General features: G+C 49.6%; 1 protein-coding gene across 7 annotated transcripts in view; it reads right to left on the reverse strand.

Annotated features, from left to right (window-relative positions):
- Window positions 1-18779, reverse strand: part of LOC135814253 (3',5'-cyclic-AMP phosphodiesterase 4C-like) — a 52959-nt gene that overhangs the window by 3685 nt on the left and 30495 nt on the right. For all 7 annotated transcript variants that reach the window (XM_065327345.1, XM_065327351.1, XM_065327344.1 and 4 more), the window contains 15 exons: window positions 11150-11238; window positions 10870-10898; window positions 10475-10599; window positions 7853-7925; window positions 7312-7681; window positions 6839-6878; window positions 5956-6054; window positions 5469-5537; window positions 4864-4959; window positions 4274-4373; window positions 3353-3432; window positions 2827-2907; window positions 1638-1778; window positions 1193-1297; window positions 145-225 (listed from right to left, as the gene is read on the reverse strand). In XM_065327345.1, coding sequence (XP_065183417.1) covers window positions 145-225; window positions 1193-1297; window positions 1638-1778; window positions 2827-2907; window positions 3353-3432; window positions 4274-4373; window positions 4864-4959; window positions 5469-5537; window positions 5956-6054; window positions 6839-6878; window positions 7312-7681; window positions 7853-7925; window positions 10475-10599; window positions 10870-10898; window positions 11150-11238 — 1578 coding nt within the window. The remainder of the gene's footprint in view (window positions 1-144; window positions 226-1192; window positions 1298-1637; window positions 1779-2826; window positions 2908-3352; window positions 3433-4273; window positions 4374-4863; window positions 4960-5468; window positions 5538-5955; window positions 6055-6838; window positions 6879-7311; window positions 7682-7852; window positions 7926-10474; window positions 10600-10869; window positions 10899-11149; window positions 11239-18779) is intronic.

An 18779-nucleotide genomic window follows, 5' to 3' on the forward strand; every position in this document is an offset into this window, starting at 1 on the left:
TACACACACGTGCATGAGCATGAGCACACACGCACACACACACACGCACACACACACACACACGCACACACAGTCACATAGACACAAACACGGACATCGTCCATACATATGGCTATGACCTTTATCAGTACTTTGAGTACGTACCTGCATATCATACAGCGGCACGCCACTGTTACGATCAAACACCATGTGCGGTGTGAAGCCAGCTGCCTTCTCTTTGTCGCCCTGGGTAGGAAGAGAGCACACCAGCTCAGTCACCAAATAGGAGTAGACTGTCAAGCGCAGGCACACCCCCGTATGCGAATGAAACATCGCAAAAACACATGATCATCATTTCAGAAGACGATTCCGCACAGGGTGTACCGTGTGGCGCAGTGTGTTTTGCACACCAGCTTTCAAACACATAACCAACCGGTCTAAGCATTGAGGCTGATGTGATGCAGCAGTGGAACAACTCGGCACTATCCAAATTACACAGAGTGACCAGAGTATGCGAGTCCCACAGGAAGAACCTTGAGGCAATTTTTTCTTTCTGCAGGATGAACGCAGCTGCACACACTCTGTACTCTTGGTGCTATGTGGCTTGAATGCGGTATGCCGTAACCAAGCAGCCATTGCACGCAGGGAGACGACACGAGATCATAGCAGCCGAAACGATGTGCACTTCGGATGAACGTGTGATCTGTAGTCTATGCAACTGGCAATCGACCGACAACCGACAATGGACTTGACCTGCTGACGCTGAGCGCAGCCCAGACAAGCAATGTCGTAAACGAGCATGATGCATAAATCGGCCCTGCCCCAAGGGCGACTGTAACGGGCAACCCGGGAGTGAAACTCACATTGTCTAGGGCCACAGTCGCCCGTGACGTCTCCCTGTGTGCTACGGCTCCCTGGTCACAGCCCAGAAATGTATGAACGTTGGTTCCACTTGGATCATACCATTGTCTGCGCTGACGCAACACATTCAAATTGCTTTTTCCCATGCGAGGGGGGGGGGGGGTACCATTGGGTGACCCAGACCAGGCCACCCACCAATCAGGCAAAGACATGGCGGATATGGGCAACCTGTACTTGATTCCTCCACCGTTGTGCTTTATACCAGTTTGACTAGAAGTCGTTAATTTCAATTTGTACATGTAAGCCCAATGCACTGAGCATCAAAGCAAGATCACATATGAAACGCACTTACCTGGGCGTAAAACTCACTGACTATACGGTTAGTCCACGCTTGGCTGAGATGATGCGGCTTGCATGGGTTGCTGATGTCAGCAGAGTGTAGCAGAGTCTCCAGCACCTGATTATCATTGTACACACGTGCCCACACACACACATGCCCACGCACACGCACACACACACACGCACACAGATATGCACAACTGGACGCAAACAAAGGAGTGGGTGACTTCATGGAGACAACTACACAACTACATGTACTAGTATGTAGCACCGTAATCTTTGCTGATATTGCTTGGTCCAGAGAACACAATGGGGGCATTAAAATATGCAGGTTTCCCGGATCTGCTTCCACACAATGTCACCAGTCTGCTGGTTTGAGTTTCAAAACCCAAAGCATCGTTTTCTGAGCACAGAAACACGGACCCACAGTACAGCAATCCTTAGACACACACACATACCAGTGACTTTTCGGAGGCGTCATTCGGACGGAAAATACTTCCACCGTTCTCTGCCCGCACATCGTTGACACTGATACCTTCGGAAAAGCTGGTGAAAGAGCCCAGCATTTCCACATGCTTTTTCGGATCGGTTGCCAAGATCTGAAACACACCCACCAGAGTTACATGTACATACTAGTTACTTCAAGTAGTACTTACGTCTCCGTCTTCAAGTAGTACTTACGTCTCCGTCTTCAAGTAGTACTTACGTCTCCGTCTTCAAGTAATACATAGATGAAGTAATACGACGGCAGACAGTTACGCCCATGGGGATGCAAAAAATGGCTGTATTGTCTAAAAATGGCACAACATTCGACAGTGCTCTTTGATCCAAGGTTCACATTGCTAGTCCTGTACATGTGTTTGCACTGCTGACCATTGCTCGGGTTCCAGTAGTGTGCAAGGGTGTTGAAGGAGTCTCCATTTCACTGCCAGCTGCACAATGGACTGATGTCCAATATTGATGAGGTCGCATTACTTCATGTAACATACAGTGAAGAAATGAGTGTGTGTGTGTGTGTGTGTGTGTGTGTGTGTGTGTGTGTGTGTGTGTGTGTGTGTGTGTGTGTGTGTGTGAGTGAGAGAGAGAGAGAGAGTGTGTGTGAGAGAGAGTGTGAGAGAGAGAGAATGTGTGTGTGTGTGTGTGGGTGTGTGTGTGTGTGTGTGTGTGTGTGTGTGTGTGTGTACATGGTGTGTGTGTGTGTGTGTGTGTGTGTGTGTGTGTGTGTGTGTGTGTGTGTGTGTGTGTGCGTGTGTGTGTGTGTGTGTACATGGTGTGTGTGTGTGTGTACATGGTGTGTGTGTGTGTGTGTGTGTGTGTGTGTGTGTGTGTGTGTGTGTGTGTGTGTGTGTGTGTGTGTGTGTGTGTGTGTGTGTGTGTGTGTGTGTGTGTGTGTGTGTGTGTGTGTGTGTGTGTGTGTGTGTGTGTGTGTGTGTGTGTGTGTGTGTGTGTGTGTGCATGTGTGCGAGTGAGAGAGAGAGAGAGAGAGAGAGAGAGAGACAGACAGACAGACATACACACAGACATACATACACACAGACACACACACACACACACACGCACACACACACATTGTGAATAGATATTATCATTCCTTGCCAAATGCAGACGTGCGCACAGTTTCGTGAGGATATGAGGAAATCGCCTTACCAGCTTGATAATACGAGCACGTGCATCACAGTACTCGGAGTAATTAAAGCTGTCAAAGATCTGACAATCCTTTGTTTTGTCCTGCAGTAACACCATACACGTATACATGTACCAGAAAAACACGAACAATTGTTCATTTTCCACATGAAGGACATTGCATAAAGTCACAAACACTGTGCATTGTCGTCATTCAGTTTTCATCAGTCTGTCTGCAGGAATGGTATGCTATCCAAACGATAGTGGGAGAGGGAGAGGGGAGAAGAGAATGGAGAGGAGAGGAGAGGGAAGGAGAGGAGAGAGGCAGAGGCAGAGACCGAGGCAGCCAGAGGCACAGAGAGACAGGCAGAGACAGACAGACAGACAGACAGACAAACAGACAGAGGGGGAGGAGAGGAGAGGAGACAGTGAGTGAAAGAGCTGTGGTGCAGCTCAGAGTTTCACTTTCATTCACGATTATTAGCCAACTGGTCCAATCAGGACGAGTTCTGCTTTGACCGGTGATACAATTGTTCGAGTGTGTACATACCTCACCCAAGGTGATGGCTATAGATGAATGGAGGTTCTCCAACACAGACTGGTCATTGTACATAAGGGCCAATTCATGACCTGAAACACAGCAGATAGCGCGACGAGAGAACCATTTGTACACTACCCCACAAACAAAAGACGCGAGTCTTGGCATTGCTCCCATCATACAAACTCTGTCGGTTGTCCATGTCTAAAGGAATGGTTTGGGACTAGTTCGTGTAAGTGTACGGTTTAGAATTCGGTAGGGAGAGGAACTGCTTTGAAATGGAAACATGCTGATGCCAACACTATGAAGGGAGCTTGGAAGTTGAATTCGGACTGGAGAAAGGAATTCCTTCCACTGGCAATATGGCTCTACACATAGGGACAGATTCAGAACGTACAGAGCCCACTTCCCGACCAGTTTTGCTGCTGCAGCGTCAACGGTCGGGAATTCTGAGAAACAGTTGTCACATTAGGCATAATTATAACAGGGCCTCTGCGCCACTTTGGCAGTGGCCTTCCAGCGTACAGTGTCAGTAGCTTATAGGCGTCTACAGAGTGCTCTTCTGGGAAATGCAGGATGCCGGAGACATTAGACATTTCCATCCAAGGAACGCTAATCCTCAGCAGCTTTGATAGCTAGGCTGCACATGTAGCTTCCCATTGGCCACAAACAAGGCGTTAGGGGCATTCAGACAAATCCTATAGGAAGCATTTCATATTTTCCTTACCCAAACCATCCAATCCCCAACGGGAAACAAAAAGTAAGTTTGTTCGAAAGGATGGCTCGAATTAGTTAGGGTGGAAGAAGACACTCACTACAGGGGTAGTATTCACTCATTATTTACTCAAAAAGAACACTAAGATTCTCAGAAGACCAGCTTTTGACGTTGTGCGTATCAAGCTTTTGTAACTTGAATTGCGAGAAAGTACTTACGTGTCTTGACGAGGTAATCATTGTTATAACCAATATGACCAACATCATGAACTGCTGCCGACAGCAGTAGGCCAAAGATCTCCTGGCGGCTGAAATGTTTCTGCATCGACGCACACACATGCAACATACACAATGTCATACAAGTAGGCATACACACGCCTGTAGAACTGGCCTTACTACAGGCAGCCGGACAGCACAGTGCCCCATGCGTCCTGTATTGGTCGTTATTGTGTGTTGACTGCCGACATACAATCACTATGTTTTACAGTGTTGACCGTTCATAAAGACACATTTGTGTGCGGGATGAAGTCGGGGGCACGGGGGCAAAAGCCCCTGTGCATTGTATTTTGTGTGGCAAGACTATTTTGGAAGACGGAAAAAGGGTTACTTCAGGGTAACTGTTTCCCCTGCCCCCCCCCCTCCCCTACTATTTTTACCCGGCTAGAACCCTGTACTAGGCGATTTAAGTCCTTGCACCTTTACTCCCAACCGAAACAGGACTTGACGCTATGCAACATGAAGACAAGACCAGAGCTCGACAACGAGGTATGCAACCTGCATTACCGGCTAGTCTAGTACGAGTTTCTCACCTCCAGACCTCCCTTCAAGATGAGTACATGTGCCGTCTGAGCCACATCAGCACCATGCCAGCTATTATGATACGGATTTTTAGAGCAGTACTTGAGCTGCGGCAGAATGAAATGAAGAGAAAGGAAGAGAATGCTGTTAGATACTCGTGTATAGCCGTGTCTGTTCACATACATTGTATAATGGGCTAGAGAGTGGGATCACGAGCATTACACGAAGACACGTCTGCCTTCTAGGACTACATGTAGGTATGCAACACTATCCAGAGCAATACTGAGTGCTCACAGCAGCTTCCATTGTACATCATAGTTCATGAACCATCATGCATTTGCCACGTGTTCCTCTACGCATAAAACAGCTCGAATTGTCACAGGCGTACACTAAAGTGTGCATGTCCACACAACCACTGGCTAGACAATTGTGTTGAGAAACACATACACTAAGAGGCACTTATTAAAAGGCTGGACTCATCATTAGAGGACACTGAACAGTCTCTGAAAACAATACACCAGTTGCCAGAGGACACGCACTGAAGAAAGAGCAGCCAACACAACTGAAATGGGACGTCAGGAGGTGCCGGGGACCGATTTGAATTAGGTCACAGTACCTCGATTTCCGTTAGGTAGTTTGCCATTACGCTGTCACTGATCTCTAGGTCACGCAGTAGGTTCCACTCCTGCATTGCAACACAGGAATCAGTATACAAGCTCTACACTAACTTAAGTATGGCAGGAGCAGGGCAGTACACAGGCATTCTGTGCTGCTGATTACCAACCCGGTTAGGAACATCTTGTTTCCCAAGACATAGCAGTAACTATAGAGCAAAACCAGCCAATGGTGGTCCAGCCCAACCGACAATATATCAGCTGTTTCCTGAAATGAGGGCATTGCTATAATTTGTTCAGCCTGACAGTGAGTCAGTTGTATTCATGGTACATATGCCAGGCCTATGTTAACACTATGGCCACACACAATGACACCACACAATGACACCACACTGGACCCAACACCAGTCGCATAGCATTCCTACACAGCAACAGAATGAGCTTGCTGCTCTCGGCATACACCGTATGCCATGCAGGCACCCATCGTACCTTAAATAATGACATGACAACTGGTACAAACGGTCGGTCATACGTCAATTCAGCAACCTTAAAGATGTCGAAGCGGAACGAGTCGAGATCCCGCATCAGCTGCACATGGAAAAAGATGCCGGAAAGAAATGAAACATTAGTAGATATGTGAAGAATTTCCAAATATTCCTGCGAGAGCACCCAAGGTGTGTGCAGCAGCCCAAGTACGCATTCGATTTTCCTCATTCTCTATCCACTGGCGATGTTGTTTAGAACGACCAAACGTCTGGAAAGGTATCGAAAAATTGCTATCCTTACTAATGTGTACCACTCTTGGTCTAGGAAAGCATTTTATTGCACAGTGAGAAAGGCTAACTAACGGCTTGTCCACCAACAATTTGAACAGTCGCGTGTATGCACCGCACAAATGGGTGCACTTGCGCGACACGCGTACATGTCCCAGGGAACACAATGTCCTTTTCATGACAAGTTAAGATCTTGTGATCGGTCCAAAAAAAAGAGAAAAAAAGAAAAGAAAGCTAGCCGGATTCGATATTCGCGGCCGCGTCACCTGACGTGTGTTGGAACACATCAAGCAAATACATCGGTCTTCAAAGGATTAACAAAATTGAAAGACCACGTCTTAAATAGCGGCCTACTTACTGGTATGTATGGAAGTCTGATCATCAATGACAAAACTCCAATAACAGAAGCCGAGTTGACATAACTCCAGTGGTCGAACCCAGGACCCTCTAAACTCCCCAATTGCACACTATCTTCTACCCCCCCCCCCCCCCAACACCCCTACCAACATTAGTTACAAGGGTCTTCCTCAGGGCGCTTCTCCAATATAGTACAATGGCATTATGATATCTTGCTCCGACATGCGGCGGTTGGTACTTACAGAGTGTAAACTCTCCATGTCAGTACAGCGCAAGCCAGCCCTAGACACAAGAACACAGCAGATGACATTTCTTTTTCCAGAACCTTGCCACACCTGTATCACATATTCATCCGTTCATGTCTGAAAGATCGGATACCCAGAAGTGTTGATTTAAGCCCATACAAAAGGACAGGATCACATCCGTGGAAAGTACAATCGTGCTGTCTAAAAGGCTTGGAACAGGATTTTTAAACACCACCTGACAGAATTGGCTATGTGCCTACATTGTCTTTTACCTTGTACAATACCTCAAAATCTCTGCACAACACACATACACACCGCACGTGCATCCACATGCATGCACACATTTGCAAACCCACGCACACACATGCATGCACACATTTGCAAACCCATGCACACGCATGCATGCACGCATTTGCAAACCCATGCACACGCATGCATGCACGCATTTGCAAACCCATGCATGAACCTACCCAGTGGCAAATGTCAATGAGAAAGTAAACGAATCCGTCTCTGCTGGATGCTCCTCGCTAGCATCATCATCCACAATCGAGGAATGCTCAGAGGCACTGTCGATGACTGGCAGTGGTAGCTTTTTGGAGTAGGAGTTGAGGCTTGGCCGCTGGTGAGACGTGTAGGAATCAGCTCCGATTGGGCCATCCGTTTCATCGACGTTAGGTTCGGCAATGGCTCCCATGTGTCTGTTTGTTGTGCTTGGCATGCTCACGCTGTGAACTAGGGTAGGTGACAATGGATGGTGAGCGTGGTTGATGGATGCAATTGAATGCCGGGGACGCGGTGTGCTGCTCTCCACCAGGGCCGAGCGACGAATAGGTTTTGCAGCTGCAGTGCAATGAATAGTATCGACTGACAGTTATCACAATAAAAGCACGGCGACGGTAATCACCAAACACAGCCAGTTATTGCAAAGCGCAGACAGTAATTAAAAATGCACAGCGGCATCATGGTTGAACGGAACGTGTTCCAACGTATACTGCTGCTACTTGGACTTACTCGTGAATTGGTTGGAAATCCAGTCAGCGACATTCGGCTGTGCGCTCACCTCCTCAGACAGCATACTAGCAAACTACACCAACAAAAAAAAGAAAAGTACAGTTCGCATATCCGTGTTGCCACCGCCTACACAATTGTGTTGAGAAACACAAGCAGCTTTCTAAACCAACACGAGAGGAATAACACAACACAAACGCACGCACAGTAGTACAATAATTCGCACAAAAGAGAGTCAGCGGGGGTGTAACACCAGTACACTCGCAGAGCTTTGCAGTCGTCTTTCAACGCCAGGGTTTGGTAGTCTGATGATACCAGGGTGCCGTGGGTGTAGGCGACCATGTTACTGACGATCATTTTCCAGATACAGTCGACCTACCCTTATGACGATAACCTCTATAACGATATTACCCTTATAACGATATTTTTCTGCCAAACCAAATCACTCCATTGACTTTTGTATACAATGCCCTACCCTTATAACAATATTGCTATAACGATATTACCCCCATAACGATATAAAATGGCCTGACCAATCAACATTTTCCATTTTATAACAATATCTAGCAGGGAAGCTGTAGAGCCCACTATCCAGGTAGGGCAAGCTTCACTTGATAAGTCGCTGGGACATGACGAAATGCAATGGGGGCACCAGTGGGCACCTTGCTGTGTACATAATCAGTGGCGGGTTTAGGGGGGGGCGCGGGGGGCGCGCCCCCCCCCCCCTCAAAAATTTCGACCTAGGTTTCGAAAAATAATACAGGGCGCCGGGTCGAGCTAGACTGGGCGCGCGCGGCCTGAAACGATTGTCCAAAAGCGGTTGCACGGTGCGGTGCTCGAGCTGGTGTTGATTGAACACACTACAGACTAGTACAGTACAGTCTACAGAGTAGAGTCTACGTACAGTGAGCATGCACGGCTACAGAAACACGGTGACCTGACTGTGTACTGACTGTTGTACAGTGTGATCCCTGCTGGGACGCGCTCGACGCGTCTTCAACGGTACAAACATCGAAGAAAAGTCTTCGATCGAGTCAACCAAAACACGATTCGAATGCCGAGGGCTCAGGCGATCATCCTCGTTCGAATCGTGTTTTGGTTGACTAGAAGGCTTTTCTTCGATGTCTCAGGGACATCCCAAAAGGCCAAGCTCTAGCCAGCAGAGCCTGGAATTTTTGTAAAGCGTTCCTGTGGCGGCGCAACTCCTGCTGCCGCTCCAACAGTAAACAGTGGGAGTGATGAAGTCGCTGTTATTCCAGTTGAACTTTCGGAGCGGACTGACAGTCACACTCCGCCAGACGTGGAAGAACCTGTTGTCAGCGAGCAGCCAGAACATAAAGAACAGCGCACAGTGACAAGTACCGCTGCCTATGTAAAGGATGCTTTGAGAGCGGTGAGAAATTGTTGGACTCGCATGAACAATTGCAGTTGATTCGCTCACATAACGGCAAATTTGAAGTTACAATGTACATTGTTGCTGCGTGTACAGAAATACTGCTCGTGGTGTGTAAGATTTACGGCTTGTTGTTGTTGTTGTTGTTGTTGTTTATTTTACTTCACCAAATGAACAGGCAGAGATGCCTTCTCACCTGCCCATAGGACAGGTTCTCACAGAATGATGAAGGGATGATATGCAAGGGAAAACAAGAAATGATAATAATAATAATAACTTATAAGACAGAAAGGACCAAAAGAAGAAAGGGAAAAATTTATATGAAGAACAATTTCATGGAGTCAGAAATAGAAAGACAATAATTTCATGGAGTCAAAGAACAGAAAGACAATCTCATGGAGTCAGGAACACGTGGTTGATTTTATAGACATGCATGCACAAAATAATGGTTGATAGATGAGAAGGTTGGAATTTTTGGCAGATAATAAAAGTTTAACGAGGATAAAGTAAGTATATCAATGGCAGAAAGAGCTTTTCGGAAAGGACCAGGGACACGTATCACTCTAAAATCAGAGGGGAGAGCGTTCCAGAGAATGCTTCCCCAAAACATCATGCTCGATCATCCCGCAGGCCCACGAAGAAAGGGAACTTGAAGCAAGTTCGACACTTGTCCCCGTGTGGTGCGCTGATCCTCCGGAACAGTCTCTGCGGCCGTTCGGGTGAATAACTGTTGAAGAAGGGGCTACAGGAGGTCGAAGAGCTTCTTGACATCGGTTTTCAAAATCGGTTTTCAAATTGGCTGACCTGGGACAGTAGCATGATGTCATCTACCCCCACCCCATCCCGCCTTGATCTCGGCCGCAACCCCCCCTCAGCCAAATCCTGGACACGCCACTGATAATGTGCATGTATGTCAGTTTTTCATGCTAGGAAGAGTGTAAAAAATGAACAAAATCCATGCATTATGACGTGTATGTATGAAATGAACCAGTTACCCCTATAACAATATTACCCTTATAACAATATTTCTTGGTCTGACGCAAATATCGTTATAAGGGTAGGTCGACTGTAATTGCTATAGTTAGGATCTTGCCATTTCCTTTCCCAGCACTGGTAGGTGAAAGTTGTCGGCGGGAAAGCGGCTATAGTGATAAACTCAGCACATCAATCGGTGCACCAACTCTGGTAGAAAGCTAAAATACTAGCGCTAGCAGCAACAGGACTCTGCATACCTTCTCGGCAGCAAACTTGCCCACCGTCCTCTCCTGGGTGCCCATTTCATCCAAGTCTCGACTGCAGACACGGAGGACCTCAAGCACACGAGTAAGCCGGCCGATTTGAGTACCGAGTGACTCATCTACGGAACAGAAGAAATCGAGAGCACAGAATCACACAGAAGTGTGGAAGAGGATACGCGTGTGCAAGCACAGAATCACACAGACGGGTGGAAGGGGATACACGTGTGGCAACTCATACTATAGCGATGGCGGGTGCAGACAACGGGGAAACCTTACCAAACGCTACTGGTCAGAATGCCAATACCCTGCTCATGGTCAAAAGAGGTGAAACAGTTTAGGGCAGCATTAGTTACGTGGGCAGAAAGCAAACTAAAGGCATGCAGGCTCACCTCCGGCATTGTCGAAGCTAGAAGAGGTACTGCACGGAGAGCAAGAACACATAAAAATCATCCAATTTTGTTACTTCTATCTTTGCATTCCAGTGCTCAGAAGGCTCCGTCATTCTGCGACAAGCTACATTGTTAAAACAGAGCTGGCTTGGCGAGTATAGACGGTCAAACTTGACCCAGCGTCAATTACAAAAACCAGTACAATCCTGCATCCGACACAGGGTGAACATTGCAAAGTTGTGTTGAAAAATACAGCTGTCAGGAAGTCGTTGGAGCTTACCTTTCATTCGCTGCTTTTCTGTACAATTTTTCACATTCACTAATAGCCATTTCTTGCAGTGCAATGGCTTTCTTCAGCGAGTGGGTTGTCTTAGAGAAAGAGGCGAGACACAGAATATTGAAAATAGACTTGCTAACTTAATCAAACACATACGATGCACAAGTCCTCTCTCTCTCTCTCCCTCCCTCCCTCCCTCCCTCCCTCCCTCCCTCCCTCCCTCCCTCCCTCTCTCTCTCTCTCTCTCTCTCTCTCTCTCTCTCTCTTTCTCTCTTTCTCTCTCTTTCTCTCTCTCTCTCTCCAGTGACCTAGCCAAAGCCGGCTCAGCCGGCAGAATGCCGGCTGGGAGGGCGACCTGCCGGCTGAGACAGCTCCAAGGGTTATTTTGGCCGGCTGGCAAACAATTGAGATTTAGAGGAATTTTCAGTTTCTACAAGTGTAGTATCCCTGCTTTACAGTTTACACATGACTAGTAGTACATGTATTTTGCATGACTCTTATTGTTTAGAAGGGGGGTGAAGCATACAGTACTTCCTACATTTACGATTGTTCTTCCATGATCCTTGCATGGCGCCACTACACACTGGAGAGTAGCTAGACCAACACTAATTATCAGTGTTGTGTCATGTACTGACATAAGGAAGTAGTTCATTTTACAGACAGATGAGTGTAGATATAGTGAAGAGTCAGGGAGGCCATGCCCAGCAGAGCATGGTATCGTGCGTAGCACGGGGGTAGTGAGAGGTCACGTACTGTCTATACATGGCGACAGGCAGGGGAAGGACTATGCCGTGAATGGGTGAAAGGATAACATGATACAGGATAGGACATCTCGCCCTTTTTGAAAAAAAATTAAAGAGAGCAAAAACACAACAGCTGGGAAAAAAACTGTTATGGAGAAAAGGCAAGACAGATACATGTACGGGTTGTACATAGCCGGGCACATAGAACAGAACTATGCAATGTGCGGGAGAGCAATAGCAATAGCATGAAGCCAGAGAGAGTTATATGGTAGCGATCAATCTCTGCGGTGGCTGGATGTTGTTGCGAGCACGGAGAGTTGGCTGTGACGTAGGCACAGGCTGTTGTTGCGGGACTAGCGCGGCCGGTGGTACTGCTGGCACCGGTCCGGGAGGAGTCACTGGCTGGAGCAACTTCACTGCACGGCGGTTTCGGCGCAGAAGACCGGATGAGGTGGCGATGTTGTAGGAGCGATCGGTGAGTTGCTCAACCACTGTACCCTCGCGCTTGTCGTCGACCCACACTTTCGCTCCCAGTGGCAGAGGGGAGAGCGACTTTGCTGCGAAGCGTTGATCGAAGTGATCTTCTTGCCGATGCTTAGCCTCCTGCTCCTTGGCCCGGAGAGCGGTGATGTCTGGCCAGGAGGGTTGCAGGAGATCAGGTGGGCACGGAAGATTGGTGCGGAGCCTGCGGCCGTACAATAGTTCGGCGGGCGAATAGCCGTTGGCCAGGGGTGTGGAGCGATACGCTAGGAGGGACTGCTGTAGATCACCTGGCGCACGGATGAGTCGTTTGGCAGTCTGCACGGCGCGTTCTGCTTCGCCGTTGCTTTGAGGATGCTTCGGGCTGCTGGTCCGATGCGTGATGTTGCACGACGACATAAACTGTGCAAAGGCGTCGGAAGCGAACTGTGGCCCGTTATCGCTGACAAAGATGTCCGGATAGCCGTGGGCAGCAAATATGCTCTTCAGATGAGTAATGATGGCCCGTGACGTAGTCGATGAGAGACAAGCGACATCAATGTAACGGGAGAAATAGTCGACGGTAATCAGGTACTGGTGGCCGTCGACATCACAGAGATCCGATGCGATACGCTGCCACGGACGCTCGGGGAACGGCGTTGTCTGAAGAGGCTCTGGAGACTGATGACGCTGCTTGATACAGGTAGTGCACTTGGCGACGTACGCCTCGATGTCGGCAGAGATACCTGGCCACCATGACGAGAAGCGGGCACGGGCTTTACTCTTCGTGGCACCTTGGTGACCATCGTGCAGCTTCTGGAGGATCTCAGGCTGTAGCACGGACGGAACAACCAGGCGAAAGCCGTGGCACAATACACCTTGCATGTGAGACAACTGGCCTCGCTCACGATGGAACGGCTTGATGTCGTCAGGGACGGTAGCAGGCCAGCCATGGATGACGTAGCGCATCACACTGGATAACACGGGATCTTCAGACGTAGCCTTGGCTAGGTCGGCGAGAACGGATGGACTTGTGAGATCTTCGGCAGTGGTTGATAAAACCATGCCGATGTCGTCTTGCAGAACGTTGTCAACTGATGCCGATGCTGGCGCTCGTGAAAGCGTGTCAGCCACCACCAGATCCTTGCCGGGAACGTGTATGGCTTGGACTTCGTACCGGAGGAAGCGGAGCAGCATTCGTTGGCATCGGATGGGGACCTTGTCCAGGTCTCTGGTGTTGATCAGTGGCACTAGCGGCTTGTGGTCCGTCTGCACGATGAACCTGGGAGCGCCGAAGAGGTACTGGTCTAACCTCTCGCACGTCCACACCGCTGCGAGGCATTCCTTTTCGATCTGCGCGTAGCCTTGTTCCGTCTTGGTCAGGGAACGGGAGGCGTAGGCTACTGGGCGCCAGTCGCCATCGTGCTTCTGGAGCAGAACACCACCAATGCCATAGCTGCTGGCATCGGCACTGACCATGATGGGACGCTTGGGGTCATAGTGCACTAAGCACGGGGCTGAAACGACGAGCTCTTTCAGCCGACGGAACGCGTCCTGCTGCGGGGAGTCCCAGAACCAATCAGTGTCGGTGTGCAGGAGCTGACGGAGGGGCGCTGAGATCGTAGCCAATTCCGGGATGAATCTGGCGACGTAGGTGAAGAGACCTAAGGCACGGCGAAGCTCAGGAACATTCGTAGGCTCCTTGAGGTCGTCAATGGCGGAGACTTTGCTGGGGTCGGGTTTCACACCGGACCCGCTGACGATGTGTCCCAGGTACTTGACTGATGACTGCTTGAGGTGGCATTTGTCGGGGTTTAGAGTGATGCCTGCGTCGGCAAGGACCTGGCGCGTTGTGTCCAGCCGGTGGTCGTGTTCAGCTTCGTTAGCGGCGTGGACCAGAACGTCGTCCATGAATACCTCGGAACCTTTGACGTGGGAGAGGAAGTCCTGCAGGCGTCGCTGGAAGATTTCCGGTGCAGAGGTTATACCGAATGGCATCCGGAGGAATCGGAACCGACCCACAGGCGTGATGAACGTGGTCAGCTTGGATGCAGACTCCGTGAGAGGCACTTGCCAGAAGCCGCTGTTGGCATCCAGCGTGGAAAAGACAGTAGATCCGGCGAGCCTAGCCAGTGTGTCCTCAACTGTCGGAAGAGGGAAGTGCTCGCGCTTCACGTTGCCGTTCAGCTTCTTTAGGTCTACGCAGATCCGTACGCGACCATTAGGTTTACGAACCGGCACCATAGGAGAGCACCAGTCAGAGGGACCCGTTTCCCGGACGATGATGCCCATTTCCTCCATACGTGCGAGCTCTTCTGTGACCTTGTCCTGTAGAGGCAGAGGCACACGGCGGGCAACACCACAGTGGTACGGCGTGGCGTCGTCCACGAGCTTGATATCAGCTGGGGGCCCAACCATACAACCGATGGGCTGTGCTGGCTTGCTGGTACACGATTCTGCTGCATCTAAACGCTGGATCAGGCGAAGTCGGAGGCAGTCTCTGCGACTCAACAGGTTGGTAGATCCAGGACCATCGATAACTACGATCTCCATAGAGAACAGTTCACTCTTGTGCATGGTGTCTGCAGTGAACTGACCCTTGATGGATAGAGGTGCACCAGATGGACCAAGGAGTTTGGTAGTGGATGGTGTGAGTACAGGGCGTTGTACGAGATTCTGATACGTGGAGTGCGTGATACATGATACATCTGCACCTGTGTCGATCTTGAATATCAAATTTGTCGAGCAAACAGGCAGACTTACTGACCAGGCGTCGGTGGACTGGGAAGGACTGGCGTTGGATGACAGCTCTGCAACACCACCCATGAATGGCGACGGGGACACGAGCGATTCATCTTCGACAGCTCTGGCACCACGCGTGGTTGCTGGAGTGGAAAGACAGACGGCGGCGAAGTGGCCCTGCTTGCCGCATGAATTACACTTGCGACCAAACGCAGGACACGCAGAACGGTTACTCTTGTGCGAACCAGCGTGGCCACACCACGGACATGTTGAAGCTGCAGTGCCGCTCTTCCTCTGCGTGGACGGCGTTGGTGCAGGCTTCGACGGAACGCCGCTGCGCTGGTGGCGACTCCTTGCATCTTGCTGCTTTCCTCCAAAGCGGGATGCAGCATTGACCTGCGGCCTGGCGGCTTGCGCTGCAACGTCTCCGGAAATTTTCTCGGCCTGCCTGGCCCTGAGAACTGCGTCCGTGAGGGTGAGTTTTGCGGGCTCAATCAGCTGCAGCTCCTTGGCGACTTGACGATCCAGAATGTGAGCCACGAGGCGATCTCGAATTCTGTTGTCCTTCTGGTCACCAAAGTCACAGAACTTCGCTGCTGCGTGAAGTTTCCGAACAAATTCTTCCACGGACTCTCCTGGAAGATGGACACACTGTTCGAAAATGGTCCTCTGGTGAAACACGTTCAATGCTGGCGTAAAGTAAGCATCCAGCTTCGTCATGACCTTGTCATACTTGTCCTCGTCTCCAACGGTGTCGAATACCAGTTGATCGAAGACAGTTTCGGCCTCTGGGCCCAGCGAGTAGAGCAACGTAGAGATTTGCACTTTCTCGTCTTTCGCGTTGAGCTCTGAGGCGAGGCGATATCTCGCAAACCGGCGTTTCCAAGCCGGCCAGGCATCTGGAATGGAGAAATCAAAGTCTGCAGGCGGCGCGAACTTGGCCATTTCTACTCGAAGTGTAGACCTGGTTGACTAACTTCTGACACCATGTTGTGTCATGTACTGACATAAGGAAGTAGTTCATTTTACAGACAGATGAGTGTAGATATAGTGAAGAGTCAGGGAGGCCATGCCCAGCAGAGCATGGTATCGTGCGTAGCACGGGGGTAGTGAGAGGTCACGTACTGTCTATACATGGCGACAGGCAGGGGAAGGACTATGCCGTGAATGGGTGAAAGGATAACATGATACAGGATAGGACAATCAGTAGTCTTCATTGTTTCCAAAATACAATACTTGTGCCGCTATGCTTCATTTGCAAGAGGTCCTTGTGCAGTTGTATGGACTTATCTTCACTGCGATATCAGTTTCATACTCCAATGCTTCCTTTGTAGCACTAAGGCGTGCTGCGATTAATCAATGGCATTTCCAGATTGCTTGCTACACTATCACATACATTCTTTAGCTGTTTTGCTGCCTGCTGCTTGTTTCCCGCAATAGACACCAGCTGAAGCTTCCTAGCTGGCCCCCTTGCCAATGGCATTGTTAGATTCTGTATAAGTTCTCTAGTTTGTATCTCATACGTGGTTGATTGAGAGCAAGTTCACTTAGGAATATTTGATATAAGATAACCTCCAGGCCGTGCCGGAGTAAGTTCTGAAACGTTCGTTGAGTGACTGTGGGTAGTTGCCTCCTTGCCTTAGACCACGCACACTACATTGGTGGCAGCGGTGTGTTATAACTTTTTAAGTAAAACAACGTGATTCGACCTCACCATGGCCCAACCAGTTGCTCCTGCCCCAGCCGTCCGTCAACAGCCGTTGGTGATTCCGGAGAAGTTTTCCGGAAAACTATCTGACAATTGGCCCACCTGGCTCGCTCACTTTCAGCAGGTGGCTGCGTTCAATTTGTGGACGCCAGCCCAACAAGTGCAGTACATGGGCCTGGCCCTGACTGGTGATGCCCAGCTGTTCTACCAGTCGCTGCCAGTGGCTACACGCCAGGGTGCATTTGCGCCACTATCACAGGCATTGGCTGCCCGCTTTGCACCACCGCAGCACGCCAGTCTCCACCGCGCAGAATTCAAGGTTCTGCGACAGGGAAGCCAGGCAAGCCTGTCTTCCTATTGTGAGGCAGTTCGACACGCGGCCGTCCTGGCCTATCCTCAGATGCCGGGCCAGGATCGTGACATCCTGGCAAAGGACCAGTTTGTGGCCGGCCTAGATAGCCGCGCTGTCCACATCCAAGTATTTGTAGCATGCTGTGTTCGGGGATCATTTTTCTTTCAATCATGTCACCAAGCCCACTATCCTCCGCCAAAGTAAGAGTCGACCACTGTCAGTTGTCGAAAATAGGTCCAGTTTCTGCCACTACAATGTCCGAATAATTGTGCGACCGGTCATGGTTCGCTGCTTCCGGCGGCGTACACGGCTGTGACACTGACAGCTACAGACTCTGGACTGTCATATCGCATACAGTACTGTATAAGTGATGATGATGAAGATTATGATGATGAGGAGGAACAGCAGCAGGAGCAGCAGCAAGGGCCGGGACAGGCACAGCTTGTAGGATATGACGAGGTGGTGGTGGTCAGCCGACAACTGGTTCAAGGAGGCATAGTCAATGTTGTAACAATAACAACGAAAACATTCAGATATGATAACGGAGAAGAGTGGACTAGTGTACATGTATTTACATGAGGTGGCGTTGAGCAATGTCCGACTTGCCAGTAGCAGTACTAGGCGTACTTCCATCAGGGCTTGGATCAACTGGAAACAGCAGCTTCACTACTTCCTACATTTACGATTGTTCTTCCATGATCCTTGCATGGCGCCACTACACACTGGAGAGTAGCTAGACCAACACTAATTATCAGTAGTCTTCATTGTTTCCAAAATACAATACTTGTGCCGCTATGCTTCATTTGCAAGAGGTCCTTGTGCAGTTGTATGGACTTATCTTCACTGCGATATCAGTTTCAAACTCCAATGCTTCCTTTGTAGCAATAAGGCGTGCTGCGATTAATCAATGGCATTTCCAGATTGCTTGCTACACTATCACATACTCTCTGTAGCTGTTTTGCTGCCTGCTGCTTGTTTCCCGCAATAGACACCAGCTGAAGCTTCCTAGCTGGCCCCCTTGCCAATGGCATTGTTAGATTCTGTATAAGTTCTCTAGTTTGTATCTCATACGTGGTTGATTGAGAGCAAGTTCACTTAGGAATATTTGATATAAGATAACCTCCAGGCCGTGCCGGAGTAAGTTCTGCAACGTTCGTTGAGTGACTATGGGTAGTTGCCTCCTTGCCTTAGACCACGCACACTACATTGGTGGCAGCGGTGTGTTATAACTTTTTAAGTAAAACAACGTGATTCGACCTCACCATGGCCCAACCAGTTGCTCCTGCCCCAGCCGTCCGTCAACAGCCGTTGGTGATTCCGGAGAAGTTTACCGGAAAACTATCTGACAATTGGCCCACCTGGCTCGCTCACTTTCAGCAGGTGGCTGCGTTCAATTTGTGGACGCCAGCCCAACAAGTGCAGTACATGGGCCTGGCCCTGACTGGTGATGCCCAGCTGTTCTACCAGTCGCTGCCAGTGGCTACACGCCAGGGTGCATTTGCGCCACTATCACAGGCATTGGCTGCCCGCTTTGCACCACCGCAACGCGCCAGTCTCCACCGCGCAGAATTCAAGGTTCTGCGACAGGGAAGCCAGGCAAGCCTGTCTTCCTATTGTGAGGCAGTTCGA

Source organism: Sycon ciliatum, chromosome 4 (genome assembly GCF_964019385.1).
Source record: "Sycon ciliatum chromosome 4, ocSycCili1.1, whole genome shotgun sequence".
Taxonomy (NCBI): Eukaryota; Metazoa; Porifera; class Calcarea; order Leucosolenida; family Sycettidae; genus Sycon; species Sycon ciliatum.